The sequence below is a fragment of the Megascapheus bottae genome, chromosome 17, assembly GCF_031878675.1.
Source record: "Megascapheus bottae isolate mThoBot1 chromosome 17, mThoBot2.hap1, whole genome shotgun sequence".
NCBI classification, from domain to species: domain Eukaryota; kingdom Metazoa; phylum Chordata; class Mammalia; order Rodentia; family Geomyidae; genus Megascapheus; species Megascapheus bottae.
The window spans coordinates 15,611,856-15,630,260 of NC_143525.1; the positions used below are offsets into that span (position 1 = coordinate 15,611,856).

Genomic DNA, 18,405 nt, shown 5'->3' on the forward strand with positions numbered 1-18,405 from the left:
AGTCAATCAGTGTTTAAAAATTTGGTACTTCTATTATAGTCTGATTTTAATATCGAATGACGTTGTAAATTAAAATTCTTTTTTTTTTTTTGCCAGTCCTGGGCTTGAGCTCAGGGCCTGAGCACTGTCCTTGGACTTTCTCAAGGCTAGAGCTCCACCACTTGAGCTTCAGCACCACTTCCGACTTTTTTTCTATGTATGTGGTACCGAGGAATCTAACCCGGGCCTTTGTGCATGCTAGGCAAGCACTCTACTACTAGGCCAAACTCCCGGCCCCTATAAATTAAAATTCTTAAAACTAAATACGGAGTTTGCACCCAGTTGACTCAAAACATAATATTTATCAAATAACTTCATTGCAGTAGAAGTAAGATATATCTATATCTCTATTTCACTCACTCCATTTTGTTTCAGAAGTCCCAAAAATCTTGTTTCATGAAGTTTAGAGTCTGTTCATAGAATCATAGAATCAGTGTATTTTAAGCTTATTTAAACTTGTGGGTGATAAGGGGAGAGTTTAAATAATAGGCTAAAAGCACCTGGTAATAATAATGTATTAATTGCTTTTTAGGAATCATATCGACAGGTAATGAAAATGAGACCAAAAGATCTCTGGAAGCGGTTAATGATTAAATTTCGAGGAGAAGAAGGTCTTGACTATGGAGGAGTTGCAAGGTAAAGACTTGTGACATATGCATCTTTATACTTAGAAAATCTAAGATTCTTCTTGTAACTTTCACATGGACTTGAATTTTCTAGTATATTGTTTCTTGGATCAAGAAGGTATGAACAGCCAGGGGCTTATACCTCATGCCTGTAATCCTAGCTACTCTGCAGGCTGAGATCTGAGGATCAAGGTTCAAAGTCAGCCCAGACAGGAAAGTCCATGAGACCCTTATCTCTAGTTAGGCGCCAGAGAACCAGCAATAGAGCTGTGCTCACAGTGGTAGAGCTGTATTTGAACAGAAAAGCTCAGGGACAGTACCTAGACCCTGAGTTCAAGTCCCACACAGACCAAAAAAAAAAAAAAACAGTAAATGTTAAAAAATAATCAGAGTTTAGATAAAATCATTTATATGATGTTCATAGAAAATGTTTATTTTTTTTGCCTTTTTATTAGTATACATTAGCTATACAAAAAGGGATTTCAGGGGAGTTTGGCCTAGTGGTAGAGTGCTTGCCTAGCATGCACGAAGACCCGGGTTTGATTCCTCAGTACCACATACATAGAAAAAAGCCAGAAGTGGTGCTGAGGCTCAAGTGGTAGAGTGCTTGCCTTGAGAAAGTCAAGTACAGTACTCAGGCCCTGAGCCCAAACCCAAGACTGGCAAAAAAAGAGAAAAAAAAAGGGATTTCATTGTGAAATGAGGTTGTAGAAATTACAGGTGTAAGCATTCACCCAGGTGTAAAACTTACTGAAACAATACAAACATGAAAGCACTCCTTTTTCTGAATGAGCAAATTTATTTTGCATTATTTTTTATTTCCACTAATCTACCTTCATTGGACTGGACCAGGATAGTCTGCACAATAAGAGGGTTTTGTTTGTTTGTTTTTTTGTTTTGTTTTTTTCCCTCAGTTTTCTAATGGTTAATTGAAGATAAGAGTCTCACAGACTTTAGTGCTCAGACTGGCTTTGAACTGTGACCCTCAGATCTCAGTCTTCTGAGTAGCTAGAATTGCAGACCTGAACCACCTCACCTGGCAATTTTTTTTCTTTCAATAAAACAGGACTCTTTTTTTTGTTTTATATTTCTCATGGATTATAAATTGGCTTGGCATGCAATGAAATGTATTGGCTTATGGCATCTCATGAGTAACTGAACTGCTAAATGAAACCCTTACACTTTTTTTTTTGCCAGTCCTGGGCTTGAGCTCAGGGTCTGAGCACTATCCTTAGAATTTTCTCAAGGCTAGATATCACTTGAGCCTCAGCACCACTTCTGGCTTTTTCTAAGTATGTGTTACCAAGGAATCGAACCTGGGTCTTCGTGCATGCTAGGCAAACATTCTACCACTAGGCCAAACTCCCAGCCCCACCCTTACACTTTTTGATACTGAAGTAAAAAAAATTGAGCAATAACTTCAGTGTAATAAATATTTTCATTTGCTGCTTGATCATGGTAGACTTTTTTGGTGTGATTTTATGTATCAAAAATTAGTCCTGGTCTGGGAGTTTGGCCTAGTTCCTAGTTCTTGGATTGGCATATGGTTCAAGTGTAGAGCATTTAAGGGTCCTTAGTTCACATACACCCATATTTACATACAACTTTGCTAATGCAACTAATGGCATACCTTAATAAAAATGTATTGATTATGATTATTCTTTACTACATTTTGTTTTCTAGGGAATGGTTGTATCTCCTGTCACATGAAATGTTGAATCCATACTATGGCCTCTTCCAGTATTCAAGAGATGACATCTATACATTGCAGATCAATCCTGATTCTGCTGTTAATCCGGTATGCTTTATAGTTGGGATAATGAATTAGATTGATTTCTATAATACACTATAATGCTTTTTCATCTTTAAATGGTAGTGTATTTTATAGGAATTACTTGTTTTAATCTTTTGTCTCTTCAATTCCTCTTCTAGAAAATTTTCTCAAGTGAATGCTTGGGTGTATGTACCAGTTTAGGAGCAGGGATATTTGTTATTTATGACAGGTCCTATCAGAAATAATAGTTGTTGGGCTGGGAATGTGTCTTAGTGATAGAGTGCTTGCCTCGAATGCATGAAGCCCTTGGTTCAATTCCTCAGTACCATTTAAACAGAAAAAGCTGAAAGTGGTGCTGTGGCTCAAGAGTGCTAGCATTGAGCAAAAGAAGCTCAGGAACAGTATTAAGGCCTTGAGTTCAGTTTAAGACCCAGGACTGACAAAAGAAAAGTCCTTGTTTTTTTTTTTTGCCAGTTGTGGAGATTGAACTCAGGGTCTGCATACTGTCCTTGGACACATTTTGCTCAAGGCTAGTGCTCTGCCACTTGAGTTACAGCATCACTTCCGATGAATCGAACCCAGGGCTTTGTGTATGTGAGGTGAGCACTCTGCCACTAGCCTATGCTTCCAGCCCCAAGAATAGAACAGAACAGTTGTTTAGAAGAGGAAATATATAATTGATTAAATAATGACTTTTTAAAGAACACCGGAGTATTCTGAGGAGTGCTCAGGGCAAAAGCACAAAGTTGTATCTGAAAAAAAACAAAACAGAAAGGCTTGCCAAGCATATTCAAAGCCCCAAGTTCTATCTCAAGTACCAAAAAAATCTCAAAGGAGGTTGGGAGAGTTAATGATAAGCTTAAGGTTTATTTCAGATGTGAAAGAATTTTAACATGCATCCAACTAGCAGAGCAGTCCATGATGATAAAACCAAATAAATTCAATCACATTGAAAAAGTTGGTGGGAATTCTTTATTAGAGATGTGTAGATAAGATCTCTTTGGGACCTCACTATTTCCATTGGTGTGTCTAGTGCTTCCTGATGTCAGTCCAGTGTTGAGGTTTCCTCATCTTACTGTATGCTTCATGGAGACTCTTTTTGGATCTGTCATTACCCTCATATTTCCAGAAGTCCTACAGGGACTAATTAATTTGATCAAGGGAGCATAGTCAGTTCTTGTGTCACCAGTCTGTGGAATTTAGAGGTTCAGTTTCTGGTTATGTCAAGGAAGCAGGGATGTCTAAGGTTGAAAAGCTTTCTTCCAAGATATAGGACTTAGTAGGAGGTGAGAAGAGAGGAAAAGTGCAGAATCTGAAATAGTTTCATAAATCTACAGTGAGACTGTAGTTTGAACTAATTGCTAAAAGATGAATTATATCGTGATTTTGCCCTCTGAGAGAAGCATTGACTGTATAATAGGCTATTTTATAACAAAGTGGAGAATCTTGAGCATGACTTAGAAAAATACTTTTTCTAAGCTGGGTGCTGGTAGCTCATTCCTATTTATAGAAGCTACTCAGGAGGCTGGCATCTGAGTAGTGGTTCAAAGCCAGCCAGGGTAGAAAAGTCTTGTGAGACTCTTATCTCCAGTTAACCAACCATTCAAATACTGAAAGTGGTGCTGTGGTTCAAGTGGTAGCACGAAATGGCTCAGGGACAGCGTCCAGGCCCTGAGTTTGAACTCCATAACTGACAAAATAAATGAATATACTTTCTGAAGATTATTGAGCTTTGATATGATAACCTAAACTAACTGTATTTGAATAGTTATTGAATAGAAATTTGATACTTATCAAAAAAGCTACCCGATGATGGCTGGCGGCTGCCGTATCCTCGTAGCATGCAGGGGGGCTGAGGCAGAAGTATTGAAAGTCTGAGGACCATCTGAGTCAGTTACTCAGTCTCAAACAAAACAAGCTCAGAATCATTGTTGCTTAAATATTTAATTTTTATTAAAAGCTTTTATTTTTTATTAAAAGGTAAATATTTACTTTTTATTTAAAGCTTCTGGTTTCTGCATTAAGTATTGACTATCACTTTCAGGAGCATTTGTCATATTTCCACTTTGTCGGAAGAATAATGGGGATGGCTGTATTTCATGGACATTACATCGATGGTGGTTTCACGTTGCCTTTTTATAAACAGTTGCTTGGGAAATCAATTACTTTGGATGACATGGAGTTAGTTGATCCAGACCTTCATAATAGCTTGGTGTGGATACTGTACGTATTAAGTCTTTTATGTATTCATTGTGGTTGGACTCTGAGCTTTAAAAAACATACATTACAAAACTATTGAAGTTACTTAAATTTTTGAAAAATATGTACAGAAAATATTGTCTGATAGGACCACCTGAAACTTTTCCTCTTTCTTCTGCTCTTCTATACATTTTACATTTAAAAAAAAATTTATTATAGAGAGAGTGGTTAGTTACATTCATAAGGTAGTGAGTACATTTCTTTTTTAACATCCTTTCCCATGTTTTTCTCCCACTTCCCCTCCCTACGACATTTTTCAATGTTAGAAAATATCAGCTACTTTCAAGAGGGAAGAAAATTGGTGCAAATTATCTCTTTATCTGAAATCCTTTGGGATATTTGTACATACTTGAGATACCTTGGGAATAGGACTGAAGTATGGACACAAAATTTGGCTTTTAACATATACCATATACATGTAAAGATAATCTTATAATATTTTTAGTGCATCTGGTTTTGGTTTCCAGCTATCACATGAAGTTGGGGGTGATATTTCCACTGGTAATGTCATGTCAACACTGAAAAGCCTTTGGATTTTGGAATACTTTAGGTTTTGGATTTTCAAATTGGGGATGTTTAATCTGTGTATTCTATTTTGCAGATATATCATATGTAATGATTTCTTCCATGTGATACAAGTTCTGTTCCAGTCTTGTACATATTTAACAGATTTCTCCTTCTATGGCTTTAAATTTTTTTTTTTTAATTTTTTTTTGTTGGTTCTAGGGCTTGAACTCAGGGCCTGGGGCTGAATGTCTTTGTGCTCAAGGCTAACACTCTACCACGTGAGCCACAATGCCATGTCTGCTTTTTTGAGTACTTTATTGGAGAGCAGAGTCTCACAGGGACTTTTCTGCCCTGGCTTCAAACTGTGATCCTCAGGTCTTAGCCTCTTGATTAGCTAGTATTACAGGCATGAGCCACTGGCACCTGACTTTTATTCATTTTTAAACTTACATTATATAGGGGAGATTTCATTGTTAATTTTTCATACATAAAGTATTCGAATCAATTTCACTCCCTCCTTTCCCTGCCCTTTCTCAGAACAATTTCAATAGTTATCCTTCTTTCTGTATTCAGTGTTGCAATCTGTTTTGACTGTGTGCATTCTTCTTAGCTCAACCTCTCCTGACACTATCCACTCCCACTGAATATAATTCTATTTTTCTGTCTCTTTAACGATTGATAGATAGCTTTCATGGAGTTTCTTTATACTGTTTTCATATATACTTACTGTGTATTTCAAAATTAGTCACTTTGTTCCCCCCCCACACATACTTCCCTTCTCCATAAGTAGTTCTTCGTGTTCTATGGTTATACCTATAAATATGCATATGGGTTTATGCATATCTATATTTGTTCATGAATATGTATGTCTTCTAGGTCCAGTTTTCACACCTGAGTGAAAGCACATACTTTGTTGTTTCATCCAGAATGTTGGCCCCCAGTTACATCCTACAATTGACATGATTCTTTTTTTCTTTATGCTGTGATTTTTCAATAAGTAGTGATTGTTTGGTCCATAGCTAAACATAAAAACTAAGCTCATTCGAGGTAATAATCAAAACTGGGTTTTTTCTTGTTTTTTGTGGGTCATGGGGCTTGAACTTGGCCTGGGCGCTATCCCTGAGCTCTTCAGCTCAAGGCTACCGCCCTACCCCTGGAGCCTCGGCCCCAGTTCCCATTTTCTAGAGGTTAATTGGAGATACGAGTCTCAGGTTCTTTTGTGCCTGGGCTGGCTTTGAACCTTGATCCTCAGATCTCAGCCTCCTGAGTAGCTAGGATTACAGGCGTGAGCCACTGCGGCACCCCCCCTCCACCCCCACTTCAAATCTGTTTACAAAGATAAATTGTCAATGATTCATTTTGCAAAAGCCACATACCACTTTTTCACTGGAGATGATCTGATATTTGGTCACTTGAGGGTGTTGAATTCTGTTCAGGCTTTTTATCTAAAAACCATACATAACTAAAGTTTTGCTATATAGTGGCTCAAAGTCTAGCTTGTCCAAGGCTCTTAGTTCTCAGAAAATAAAATGCTATCTGTATTTTTGAAGACTAAAGCTCGTGAGCTATCACATAAAACATTTTAGCTGAATCTGTCTCACCTGCTGAAATACCGTAGTATCTGTTGTTTAAGGCTCACTTACATATATTTTTTCTTTTTCCCACATAGTGAAAATGATATTACAGGTGTTTTGGATCATACCTTCTGTGTTGAACATAATGCATATGGTGAAATTATTCAGCATGAACTTAAACCAAATGGCAAAAGTATCCCTGTTACAGAAGAAAATAAAAAAGAATATGTCAGGTAAACACTTCTACATGATCAGAATTCAGAACATTTAAGGAATGTTTTAGGTTGTTAATGTGGAGACATATGCAAGTCTTTAGATAATCTTGCTGCTACAAAATAAGCTACCATATGGAAATTAATAGCTTTCAAATAACCACTGTTTTTTTTTGTTTTTTTGCAGTTCCAGGCATCAGTAATTTGAGCAGTTAGTTGGCAGCTAGGATTGAAAGGCCAAGATGGCCTCAGCCAGGAGGGCTCAGTGGCAATTTTAAGACTCTTTTACAGAAAAAAAAGACACAGAGTTAAGGTCACACAAATAAAGATGACCAGTTAAATATTATTTGTAGAAAATTAACTACAAAATTATTTTCAGAGAAAATAATTAAATATGTACATTATATGGTGGCTTGAAGAGAGAGGCTACATAAGCTATCAAGTTTAAAAATAAGTCCTTAAAGAATTATGTAGAAGTTTGTATTGTTTTACAGTGAGACTGAAGATATTTGAGAAGCATGTTTGTCTAGAGAAGAAAGCAAAGACAGTGGTTGGGAAGGGGAGGATAAGGAGGGCAAAAGAATGTACTTCTAGGTTTCACTCTGTCTCTATAGTTAATGTTTGATTTTCTGTGTATATGTATATAGCAAGAGTGTATTACATTTCTAATTAAAATTCAAGAATGACTAGAAATTCCTTCACTCACTTCCCTGGACAACGGTGCCCGTACTCAGGAGGCTAAGGCAGAAGTGTAGAGGAGAGTTTAAGGCCAGCCTTTGTTGCATAGTAAGACCTGTCTCAAAAACAAGAAAAAAAGAAAACATGTATCTTAGTGTAATTTTCTTGGTGCAATGATACCTTCCAGAGTTTTTACAGCTTCCAGGGAATAGGGAGTATTTATTCAAAAGTGCTTACTATTGTCTTTTATTGTGTTCCTCTCATTTTGGGTATTACTATTTTCTTTTTGACCCTCTCTTCTTCAAACAAACAAATCACCAACACATTCCAGTACTTCCAAATAAAGCCAAAAAGTAGTCCTTTTTATTCTTATTATTGTCATGTATACTGTAGTTTAGAAGGGCCTCCCTCCCTCCCTCCCTTCCCCTTTTTAGGATAGAGATTAAATTTAGGGACTTTCAGATGTTATGCACATACAACTGCAATTGCACCTTCAGCCCTTGGAATTTTAACTTTTTTTTTTTTTTTGCCAGGCCTGGGCCTTGAACTCAGGGCCTTAGTACTGTTCTTGGGCTTTCTCAAGGCTAGCATTCCTCCATTTGGGCCACAGTACCACTTCTGGCCTTTTCTGTATATGTAGCACTGAGGAGTAGAACCCAGGTCTTCATACATGCTAGGCAAGCACTCCCACTATGCCAAATGCCAAATTCCCAACTAGAACTTTAACTTTTGACCCATATAAGCTCTTAAGACTTAAAGTACCAGGGATTTCTCTGATTTTAAGAGTTGCTTATTGAGGCTTTTGGTGATGGAAGGCTACCACTTTTTATCTGTATTAAGTTACTTATAGTCCACTGCTCCCATTAGAGATTTTTGGGAATTAAAATGCTCCCTTTCTCCCCCCCCCACCCTACCCAGTGGTGGGGCTTGCATTTTGGGCCTAGGTACTGTCCCTTAGCTTCCTTTGCTCCAGGCGAGTGCTCTACCACTTGAGCCACAGTACCACTTCTGGCTTTTTTTTTTTTTTTTTTTTTTGCTAGTCGTGGGGCCTGAACTCAGGGCTTGAGCACTATCCTTGGGCTTTTCTCAAGGGTAGCACTCTGCCACTTGAGCCATAGCACCACTTCCAGCTTTTTCTATGCATGTGGTACCAAGGAATTCAACCTGGATCTTTGTGCATGCTAGGCAAGCACTCTTACCACTAGGCCAAACCCACGGCCCTCACTTCTGGCTTTTTGGAGTAGTTTATTGGAGATAAGAGTCTCATAGATTTTCCTGCCCGGGCTGGCTTCAAACCATAATCCTCAGATCTTAGCCTCCTTAGTAAGTAGAAATACAGGTGTGTACCTCTGGTGCCTGGCTCTTAAATTCTTTTTCATTCCTCAGTGTGATTTTTTTCCCCCTCTATCTTCCCCTCTTGTTTTTTTTTTTTTTTCTATTCTTTCCTCTTTCTATTTTCTTGGGCCTTATATTTGCTAGGCAAACACTTTAACATGAGCTACACCCCAGTCCCAACAGACTAAATTTTTGATGCTACATGCTGGTAAAGTACAATGTTACTAAAATAGAGACTCATAGTAATGATCAAATCTGAATATATATGATAAAGTGGAACCCTACCTAATGTTTACAGGCTCTATGTGAACTGGAGATTTCTACGAGGCATTGAGGCTCAATTCCTAGCCCTGCAGAAAGGATTTAATGAAGTAATTCCACAGCATCTGCTGAAGACATTTGATGAGAAGGAGTTAGAGGTCAGTGTGTTTATGTTAATGACATATTTTCTCCTAATGAAATTCTTAAAATTTCTTGGGAAAACATGTGTGCATTATTTTAATGTTATATTAGATTACAAGCAATAACTACATAAAATCTAGAATATGTTTTTTTTTTGTTACTCCTGTTGGTTGTGGGGCTTGAACTCAGGGCCTAGGCATTGTCCCTGAGCTTTTTCACTCAAGGCTAGAACTCTACCACTTGAGTCACAGGTCCTCTTCTGTCTTTTTTTGTGGTCAGTTGGAGAAAGAATCTCATGAACTTCCTTCCTGGGCTGGCTTTGAACTATGATCCTCAGCTCTTAGCCTCCTGAGTAGCTAGTGAGTCACCAGTGCCCAGTTCCATTATGCTTTATACTGTATACTATCATAATTCACTGTTGTAAACATGTTAGATGAGCTGTAAATTAGTCTAGATTCTAAGGAGATGTTTTAGTACAGTATCAGATTTTTTTTTTTTTTTCGGCCAGTGTTGGGGCTTGAACTCAGGGCTTGGGCATTGTCCTTGAGAATTTTTTTGGTCAAGACTAGAGCTCTACTACTTGAGCCACAGCACCACTTCTGGCTTTTTTCTGTGTATGTGGTATTGAGGAATCAAGCCCAGGGCTTTGTGCAGTGCTAAGCAAGCACTCTACCACTAGGCTACATTCTTGACTCCTAAAAATTTTATGTAGTTCATTTATAAAGACCCTGCATGAGGATGCCACATGGAAGACTATATGACTATGTTTGTGCAGTTCATATTTTAATACAATTTAAGATTGTGAGCAACTTGTGTTCATCACTCACTCGGCACACATTTCTTGAGTAGTTATGCCTCTGGATTGCCCTCACGGGATGTAATGAAGTAAAGGTAACTAATGGATTATGGCAGATGAAATGATGGCCTAGGGGCAGAGCTGAATGTGCCTAAATCAGACTGCTAAGTGTTGAATCTAAAGTGATGTGGTATTGAAGAAGGCACATGGAAACTGCAGGTATTCTAAGTCTCAATTTCTGTCCATTAAAATAATTAGAAACCCATTATGAAATAATGGAATTTTCATATCAAGTCCGTTACAATGATGATTCTCAGACCCCAGAGAGAGAACCTATCTCTGGAGTTTTTAAAATACAGATCCTGGGGCTGGGAGTTTGGCCTAGTGGTAGAGTGCTTGCCTAGCATGCATGAAGACCCGGGTTCGATTCCTCGGTACCCCATATAGAGCAAAAAGCCAGAAGTGGTGCTGAGGCTCAAGTGGTAGAGCTCTAGCCTTGAGAAAGTCCAAGGACAGTGCTCAAGCCCTGAGCCCAAGCCCAGGACTGGCAAAAAAAAAAAAAAATACAGATCCTGTCACCAAAACACAAAATTTAAATCGGCATTGCATCTGTTGTATTGATTTTGAAAAGTTGTCCAGATGTTTCTTGTATGTGCCATGCTGCAAAGGTATATTTTGAGAAATTTGGGGCATGGCTTTGGTTCTCACTGGCTCACCACTTCTGCAATGTTTTAACAGCTTATTATTTGTGGACTTGGAAAAATAGATGTCAGTGACTGGAAGATAAACACCCGATTAAAACACTGCACACCAGATAGCAACGTCGTCAAGTGGTTCTGGAAAGCTGTGGAGTTTTTTGATGAAGAGAGACGAGCACGATTGCTTCAGTTTGTGACAGGGTCGTCTAGAGTGCCTCTGCAGGGCTTCAAGGCTCTTCAAGGTAAAATCTGGAGGGATAGAGGCAGGTACACCGAGTCTGCTAGGATTTGGGTAACAGTGTTTTGTTTATAGAGATATTTCACAAATTATGGGCTAATAGGTGCTCTTTTCTGTTCATTTCTGATCTTTAGTTTTTACCTGATGGTCCCTTCTCTTCCCTTCTCTTATCCTCTACCAAGATCCTTTTTCTGGGGAGTTTTTGGCAAATACATTGATACTGTATTTGCTACATGTATGTGCTAATGCTCTGCCTTCCATTTTCAGGTCACCTTGCTTTTAATTCAGTCAGACATTCCTGTAGGAGAAGTTATCCATTTCTGTATCCATATCTCATCCTGGCAAAGCATTCATCCATCTGGGATGCCTGGCTTTTATTGTCCATTCTTTCTTTTAATAGAGTCAGCAGGAATCTCAGAAGCCATCTGTTTGGTCAGAGTACTTGAATTACTGCATTGCTTTAGACCATTGATGTCTAATCACTGTTTTTCCCCTTTCCCATTACTCTTCCCCCTTCCCTTTACCTTCTTTTTTCTCTGTATGTGCATGCTCATCCTGGGGCTTGAACTCAAGGCCCGGCTCTATTTCTGAGCTTTTTTTTCTCAAGACTGACAATCTACCACTTGAGTTATAGCTTTACTTCTAGCTTAGTGATAGGTAATTGGAGGTAAGAGTCACAGACGTTCCTGCCTAGGCTGGCTTTGAACTGAGATCCTCAGATCTCAGCCTCCTGAGTAGTTAGGATTACAGATGTAAGCCGTGCTTGTAGGTTTTTTTTTTTAATCATTCTTTCAGAAATTTGATTTTCCACAAAAGAAGTTTGTAAAAGGATTCAGTCCTGAACTTTTTCTCAAATGAAATGCTAACGTCATCAAGCATCCAGCCTTATCCATAGTCAGTTCCAACTTTCAGAACTCAAGATTCTTTCCCTGCCTCCATGAGGTAGCATGTGTGGATTTCGAGCATTTCCCCTCTGTATGTTGTGTGGTTTATTTATTTATTTATTTTTGCCAGTCCTGGGCTTGAGCTCAGGGCCTGAGCACTGTCCTTGGATTTTCACAAGGCTAGAGCTCTACCACTTGAGCCTCAGTACCACTTCCGGTTTTTTTCTATGTATGTGGTACTGAAGAATCGAACCTGGGTCTTCATGCATGCTAGGCAAGCACTTTAACCACTAGGCCAAACTCCCGGCCCTGTTGTGTGGTTTATGTACCAGTTTAGTTACAAGATTTTGGAGATGGTGGTTTGACCCACATTTCCTTCATTGTTAGGTGCTGCAGGCCCACGGCTCTTCACCATACACCAGATTGATGCCTGCACGAACAACCTGCCCAAAGCCCATACTTGGTGAGTTATTTTTGTAGATTTCTCTCTGTCTGTGTAGGTTGGTGTTATTTCCAGAGTTGACTTTTCACTTACTGTTTTTATTAATAAATGCACCTTTAAAAAGAATAAGTAACTGACAAGTGATTTAAAAGTTACAAATAGTCAGATATTGGTAGGAGAGATCTCTTTTAAAGAGAAATGCCATCATTTAAGTTTTCTATGTGACACAGGATGACAGTCAGTGTGTTATGGACTTAACTAGACTTGTTTATTTATTTTGAATAAACTGTAAAATACGATTTGTTTGCTCACAGCTTCAACCGAATAGACATTCCACCCTATGAAAGCTATGAAAAGCTCTATGAGAAGCTGCTAACAGCCATCGAAGAAACATGTGGATTTGCTGTGGAATGAGGGGCTTGCCCAGAACTCTATTTATGCCCTGACCACAGCCTCCTTTCACCGTTTCAGAGGAGGCTGAAGTACAGGAACCCACCTCCTTCCATGGCAGGGCGCTGTGAGGGAAAGGACACTTTGCAAATTCCTTTTCAAGGAAAAGAGGTCTTTATGCTTTGCCATGAGGACACATTCAGCTGCTATTTAAAATTCATATCTTGAACCTAAAGAATGCTGACTTCCCTGCATTTCCAGAGTTAGGCAGTATTCTACACTTAAAGACTACTACTATTTTTATAAAAGGCAATCTATTCAAATTACTTCACAGATTTCAAGTCTTTATACATCAAGACAGATCCAGCAGTCGGTACAAGTCACATTTCATTTTGATTACACGATTTCAAACAGCTCCTGTACTTATTCTTTGTTAAAAATAAAGTTATTTTGAATTATTCTACCTTTGTAAACAATTGACTAACAGAATTATTCTCTTTCAGAAATTAAGCCATTACATGTTTGATTATGTCTTTCTATAGCAGAGCATTATACTTTGCATCATATATTTCAAGCTAGCCTAAGTGGGTTTTTGTATTTTTCAATCATGAATTTCCTGGAAATAGGTATTTAATTTTGGTTTTCAAATTCCTAATGCGACCATTTAGTCTAGACTTAGTAGTTATTTGCTATGTTAAGATGTATTCAGGGGCTCCCTGTTTTTAAGAAGACTTTAAAACCCTAATATTTTTATCTTGAATCAACATGGTCAGGTATTTTGGATTTACTTTCATCTTAAACTGAAATACTGTGTTTTTATAGTTTCTCAGCGTGCAGGTGGGCTGGGATTTTCATTCTTTGTTAGGTAAGCTTGTCTTTAACATAATTTCTGTAAACCAAAGTATCTAATAAGTGCACCTAATTTATATTTTAATGACAGTGTAATTTTCTATCAAGTAACTCATCCTGAAGCTTTGTTTGGATGTTCATGGTTTTAATTGGCTAAAATTATTCAGAAAGGAAACTTTCATTCTCAAGACTATTTAGTGAGCTTAAGAAATCCTGTTTTAGGCTGGAAGTTTGGCCTAGTGGTAGAGTGTTTGCCTAGTATGCACAAAGACCTGGGTTCGATTCCTTGGTACCACATACACAGAAAAAAACCGCCAGAAATGGTGTTGTGGCTCAAGTGGTCGAGCTCTAGCCTTGAGAAAGCCCAAGGACAGCGCTCAGGCCCTGAGTTCAAGCCCAAGACTGGCAAAGGAAAAAAGAAAAGAAAAAGAAAAACCCTGTTTTACATCACAGGGTGAACTGGAGGTAGTAATGGGTGGTAAGGAATCTCATTACTAAGAAAAAAAGAGTGAAGCCAGGTGTGGTGGCACACACCTGTAGTCCGAATACTTAGGAGGCCAGCCTGGGCTACAAAGCAGGATCCTGCCTTAAAAACAAAACAGCAAAAGCCTTCCAATTTCGTGAATGAAATAATTTTAAAACTGAAGGATTCATTTTGGAAGGAAGGCAGTCACAGTTGTCAGTGCTGAGACTCCACAGATGACTTCCAGGCACTGATGTATGGCATGTGCTTTGATCCAGAAGGCAACCCAAACTCTAGAGTGAGGGGTTGGCAAAAATCTAAAATCACAAATGGATTTTTAAGTTCAGCCACCAAAAAGTGTGAGCTGTTTTTTAAACATAGATGAGTAAAGTAAGCATAGCAAATTTTAGTAATTGGCTTAAATTTTGCAGCTTTAATCCTCAAGTGAACAGGTCCCTGTGTGGTGTTTCATGTCATGGCATAGGTTTCAGTCTGTGCTTTTGAAGACAGCTCCTCAGAGGGAGGCGGCTGAGGAGTGGTCAGAGGGGAAAGAAGAGATGCTAGGAAGGGCCTCCACCCACCTCACTGTCCTTGCCTCAAAGCAGCTTCCATTCTTATTTTTTAAATATTGAAGTTGAAACAAAGCTTTCAGAGGGTGGAGTGGAGTAGGGCAGGGAATGGGTAAATAAAAGTGGGGAGGGAACTTTGCTGCTTTTTTGTTTTTGTTTTTGTTGAGAACTACTTTGTGGTTCTTCAGTATTTAAATATATTTTGTTTGGCCAAATTTGACCACTATGGATAAGTTAGTCTGAACTCCCAACTGTGCCATGGTGATGTGCTTACAATACCTTTTCCTTCCCAAATACTTTGGGTTTTCCTACTGCATTCTTTGTAATACTGAAGAACATTTTGAAATGTGTGGAAATGGGTCTCTGCTATTTGCTTATAGGTAATTTTCAGCATTCATAAGATCACCTAGCTTATAGATCCACCTCTGTTTTATATTTAAAGCACTAATGCAGTTTATAATTGTGCCTCCTCTAAAATCTTTCAGTATAAAATACACGATGAACACTTTATAGAAATCTGCCTGACAAGGATGTGGTAATACTAAAAAGCTACTATCAGTTGTTTTCATGTACAACATAAAGCAGGCAAACACCACCGCTTTTTGAGTGCCTTTTAACTTTGTAATGACCTATTAGAGCTTTAAAAGAAAATCACCCTACATGACAGTCTGTGGGATCACCAACATGACATATGAAAATAATGATTTAGGTTTCAGTTTCAAAATTATGTCACCCCATTTACTTCAAAATAGGTGCTAAGAAAACTGAAAGACTTAATGTCATTGAACTTGGACTTGCACCTGGTGTTTAATGTGAATATTTATATTTATTTCCACATGTCCCCTCTTAACTGCTTTTTCTTTATCCTTTCTCTAGTTGTGTTAATTCAGTTATGTGATGTCACCCTTCCATATTATTCCATCATGAATGTTTAATTATGAAGTGAATGATTGCTTTGTAGAACTCATTAGCAGTACAGAGGTGAGTTTTGAATCAGAGGGCCTTATTTTTTTGGTGTAAAGAAATTTAAAATAGTGCTGTGTATAGTGTACATTTTGTTTTGCACATAGTTTGTTGTCTTTTCTTCCTCTTGTATTTACGGTCAAGAGCACAAGTTTCTCTTTTAAGGATAATTTGTCTTACTTTACAACACTAAATCTGCTTGGAACGTGGGCTGTATTGGACTGATTGCACTGGTGGGCATTGGAGAGGGTTCTGCCCCTTCTCACTTTGGTAGAGCAGCTCCTGCTTATCTGCAGCTTACCATCAACGGGTGCCATTTGTGGTATTTAACATGCTTATGTTAGGATGATGATTGTACCAAATGCTGAGTTGTTTTATTTCTAGGTGTAATTAGTTCACTTTATGTAATATTCTTCCTCTCTCAAACTGACTTTAAAACAAAGTTTTTATCATTTTCATTGTATTTGTATTTATTACAGATTGTTTTAGCTTTGATATTCCTTGTATTTTTTCACCCAGTTGTTACATGAGCTTTATCAATAACATCTGTATAAATGGTTTTAAAAAAATTAACTATGTATGTGCCCATGCTAAAGTTGAGCAATAAAATGAATGCTGTTTGCACTGTCACAGCAACAAAGTTTTTTAAGAACATTGTGTTTGTAATGAATTGTTTTCTAAAAACTTGGTTTATCCAAGGGTGATAGTCACAAAAGGAGGATGCATGCCATCCTGGGTTTGATGCCTCAATTTGAAGCTCTAGCAGGATAGCTGCTAAACCTGAGCGCTCAGGGTTTGGCATGTCCAGGCTGAGTATGAAGGTGTGCTCCCTGCCTTGGCGGTCTGGTGGGTCAGCTGTTAGGTGTTGTGTGGGGATTTTTGAGTTGCTGCTAGGTGTGGTAGGGAGGAGTGATGTACTCCCAAAAGCCCTTGGTACCAGGTCAGTTGGGTTCAGCCTATCCTGTGTTGAGCAATGAAACAAAAATGGGGAAATCAGTTCTATGTTCCCAAGAAGCTGTGGATTTGAAGAGCTACAACTCACTGCTCTGTTAAGTGCCAGTGGCTGAAAGTCCAGCTATGTCCGTAGGTTTATCCTTCCTGGGATGCCTGGGCGCAGCCATGGTGCACGAGTGTGAGGTAAGCATACTGCACTTTGATACTCTTCTGGAACCATGTACTTGATCTCATATCACCATGTTTATTGGTCTGATCTAAAACGTATGTGTTAGTACATTAAGGCTTTTTGGTATTAGTGTACAAATCATTCCCAAATTTGACTTCTGTTTGAGGAAATTCTGTGCATTGTAATCTGCAATTTGTATTGTTATCTATAATGAAGGCTAACTGGGTCCTTTACATTTTTTTTGTACTTTCCATCCCAGATGGTTTTCTACTCTTCACTAGGGTAGATTCCCAGCCTAAGGCCTCCTGATCGCACATTTGCTGCCCTCATGGAGCCTCCCATTTCCCAGCCTGCCCTTGGCTTTCCCTGGTTCTCATAAGCAATGTCTCCAATATCCTTGACTGCTTTCAAGCTCTTCATGGAAATGCCCTCACTGTGGAAGAAGATTTATCCCCTGAGTCTTGTTTCTTGTCCCACGTGCCCCTGGCTGGCAGATGGGAGTTGGTACACAGACTTTGCCTGCTTTGAGCTGGCTCTACCTCCTTCCCTGTCATCACTAGTGCTCCTATGAAGTGTGGACCCTCAGCTTCCTCCTGTAGGCCTCCACCACCCCACATCCTCTCACCACATGGACACATGCACCACACAGCCATGGGTCACCAAGGCCACACTTCTAACTTTACTCTCAATTCTGCGATTTTTCTTTTTCCTTTTTTCAGTAAAGTATTGGGGTGTTTTTATTTATTACTAATATATACTATCTTCTGTTGAATTGTAGCAATAGGCTCCAGGAAGGTGGTTGCCCATTCAAAACTAGTTAATTGCTTAAGCACAAATAAGATTGTGAAGAACATGCTTTTAGTCTCTTTTTTCCTGGTTTTAGATCATAAAGTCAAAAGCAGAAACTTTTAAAAATAGTTTTTATTTAAAAAAATTATAAGTACTGGAATGAATACATAAGGCATTAAAAATGATTCCGTGTACACTGTTTACTGGCTCAGTTTTAGCACTGTTCAGGTAAAGGCCTCCAAAAACCACCTAGCCTCAGGGGATGGGATTTTTACTGTACTGAAAGGAAGCAAGCTGCAGCCGAGCCTTGAAGCGCTCAGCTTCCAGTTCCCGGAAGAAAGCATCGTCGTCATTCTGTGTTATCATGCACTGTAGTTGCTGGATTTCCTTCTCCATCTTGGATCTCAGCTCTCTCTTCACTTTATGTAACATCTGAAAGAGAATTCATGTTCACAGATATTCCTCCCATTTTTTTCTCACCTCCCCGCCTGTCAAGCCCCTGTGATGACTTTTACAACTTACCAGCAGCTTGACAGAGTCCTGAATAGATATGAGACTCATAGGATAATAAGTCTTGAGTTTTAGACAGATTTTCTTACTAGTAGTCTCTCCAGTCTTTTAAAAGGTATAATACAGTTTTCTATTGCCTTAAGATATAAGTCAATTATTTTCCATTCTGTTTGTCATTACCTGGGCCTGGGATTTCTCTCTGGACTTCAGTGCCTGCCGTTCCTGTGATATGGCTTCTGCCAATAGCGAAAACTTGATAGGGAAGAGGGAAAAAAATCTCAAATT

At 38.7% G+C, this 18,405-nt stretch overlaps 2 protein-coding genes across 5 annotated transcripts in view; one reads left to right on the top strand and one right to left on the bottom strand.

Annotated features, from left to right (window-relative positions):
* Positions 1-16,327, top strand: part of Smurf2 (SMAD specific E3 ubiquitin protein ligase 2) — a 65,878-nt gene extending 49,551 nt beyond the window's left edge. The window contains exons 13-20 of the mRNA XM_090349915.1: positions 572-675; positions 2,349-2,463; positions 4,484-4,662; positions 6,875-7,012; positions 9,303-9,423; positions 10,941-11,142; positions 12,410-12,485; positions 12,779-16,327. Of these exons, the coding sequence (XP_090206041.1) occupies positions 572-675; positions 2,349-2,463; positions 4,484-4,662; positions 6,875-7,012; positions 9,303-9,423; positions 10,941-11,142; positions 12,410-12,485; positions 12,779-12,878 (1,035 nt within the window). The 3' untranslated portion in view covers positions 12,879-16,327. The remainder of the gene's footprint in view (positions 1-571; positions 676-2,348; positions 2,464-4,483; positions 4,663-6,874; positions 7,013-9,302; positions 9,424-10,940; positions 11,143-12,409; positions 12,486-12,778) is intronic.
* Positions 16,328-17,770: 1,443 nt separating this feature from the next.
* Cep95 (centrosomal protein 95) overlaps positions 17,771-18,405 on the bottom strand; it is a 29,995-nt gene continuing 29,360 nt past the window's right edge. For all 4 annotated transcript variants that reach the window (XM_090349917.1, XM_090349919.1, XM_090349916.1 and 1 more), the window contains 2 exons: positions 18,301-18,372; positions 17,771-18,042 (listed from right to left, as the gene is read on the bottom strand). In XM_090349917.1, the coding sequence (XP_090206043.1) occupies positions 17,866-18,042; positions 18,301-18,372 (249 nt within the window). In that variant the 3' untranslated portion in view covers positions 17,771-17,865. The remainder of the gene's footprint in view (positions 18,043-18,300; positions 18,373-18,405) is intronic.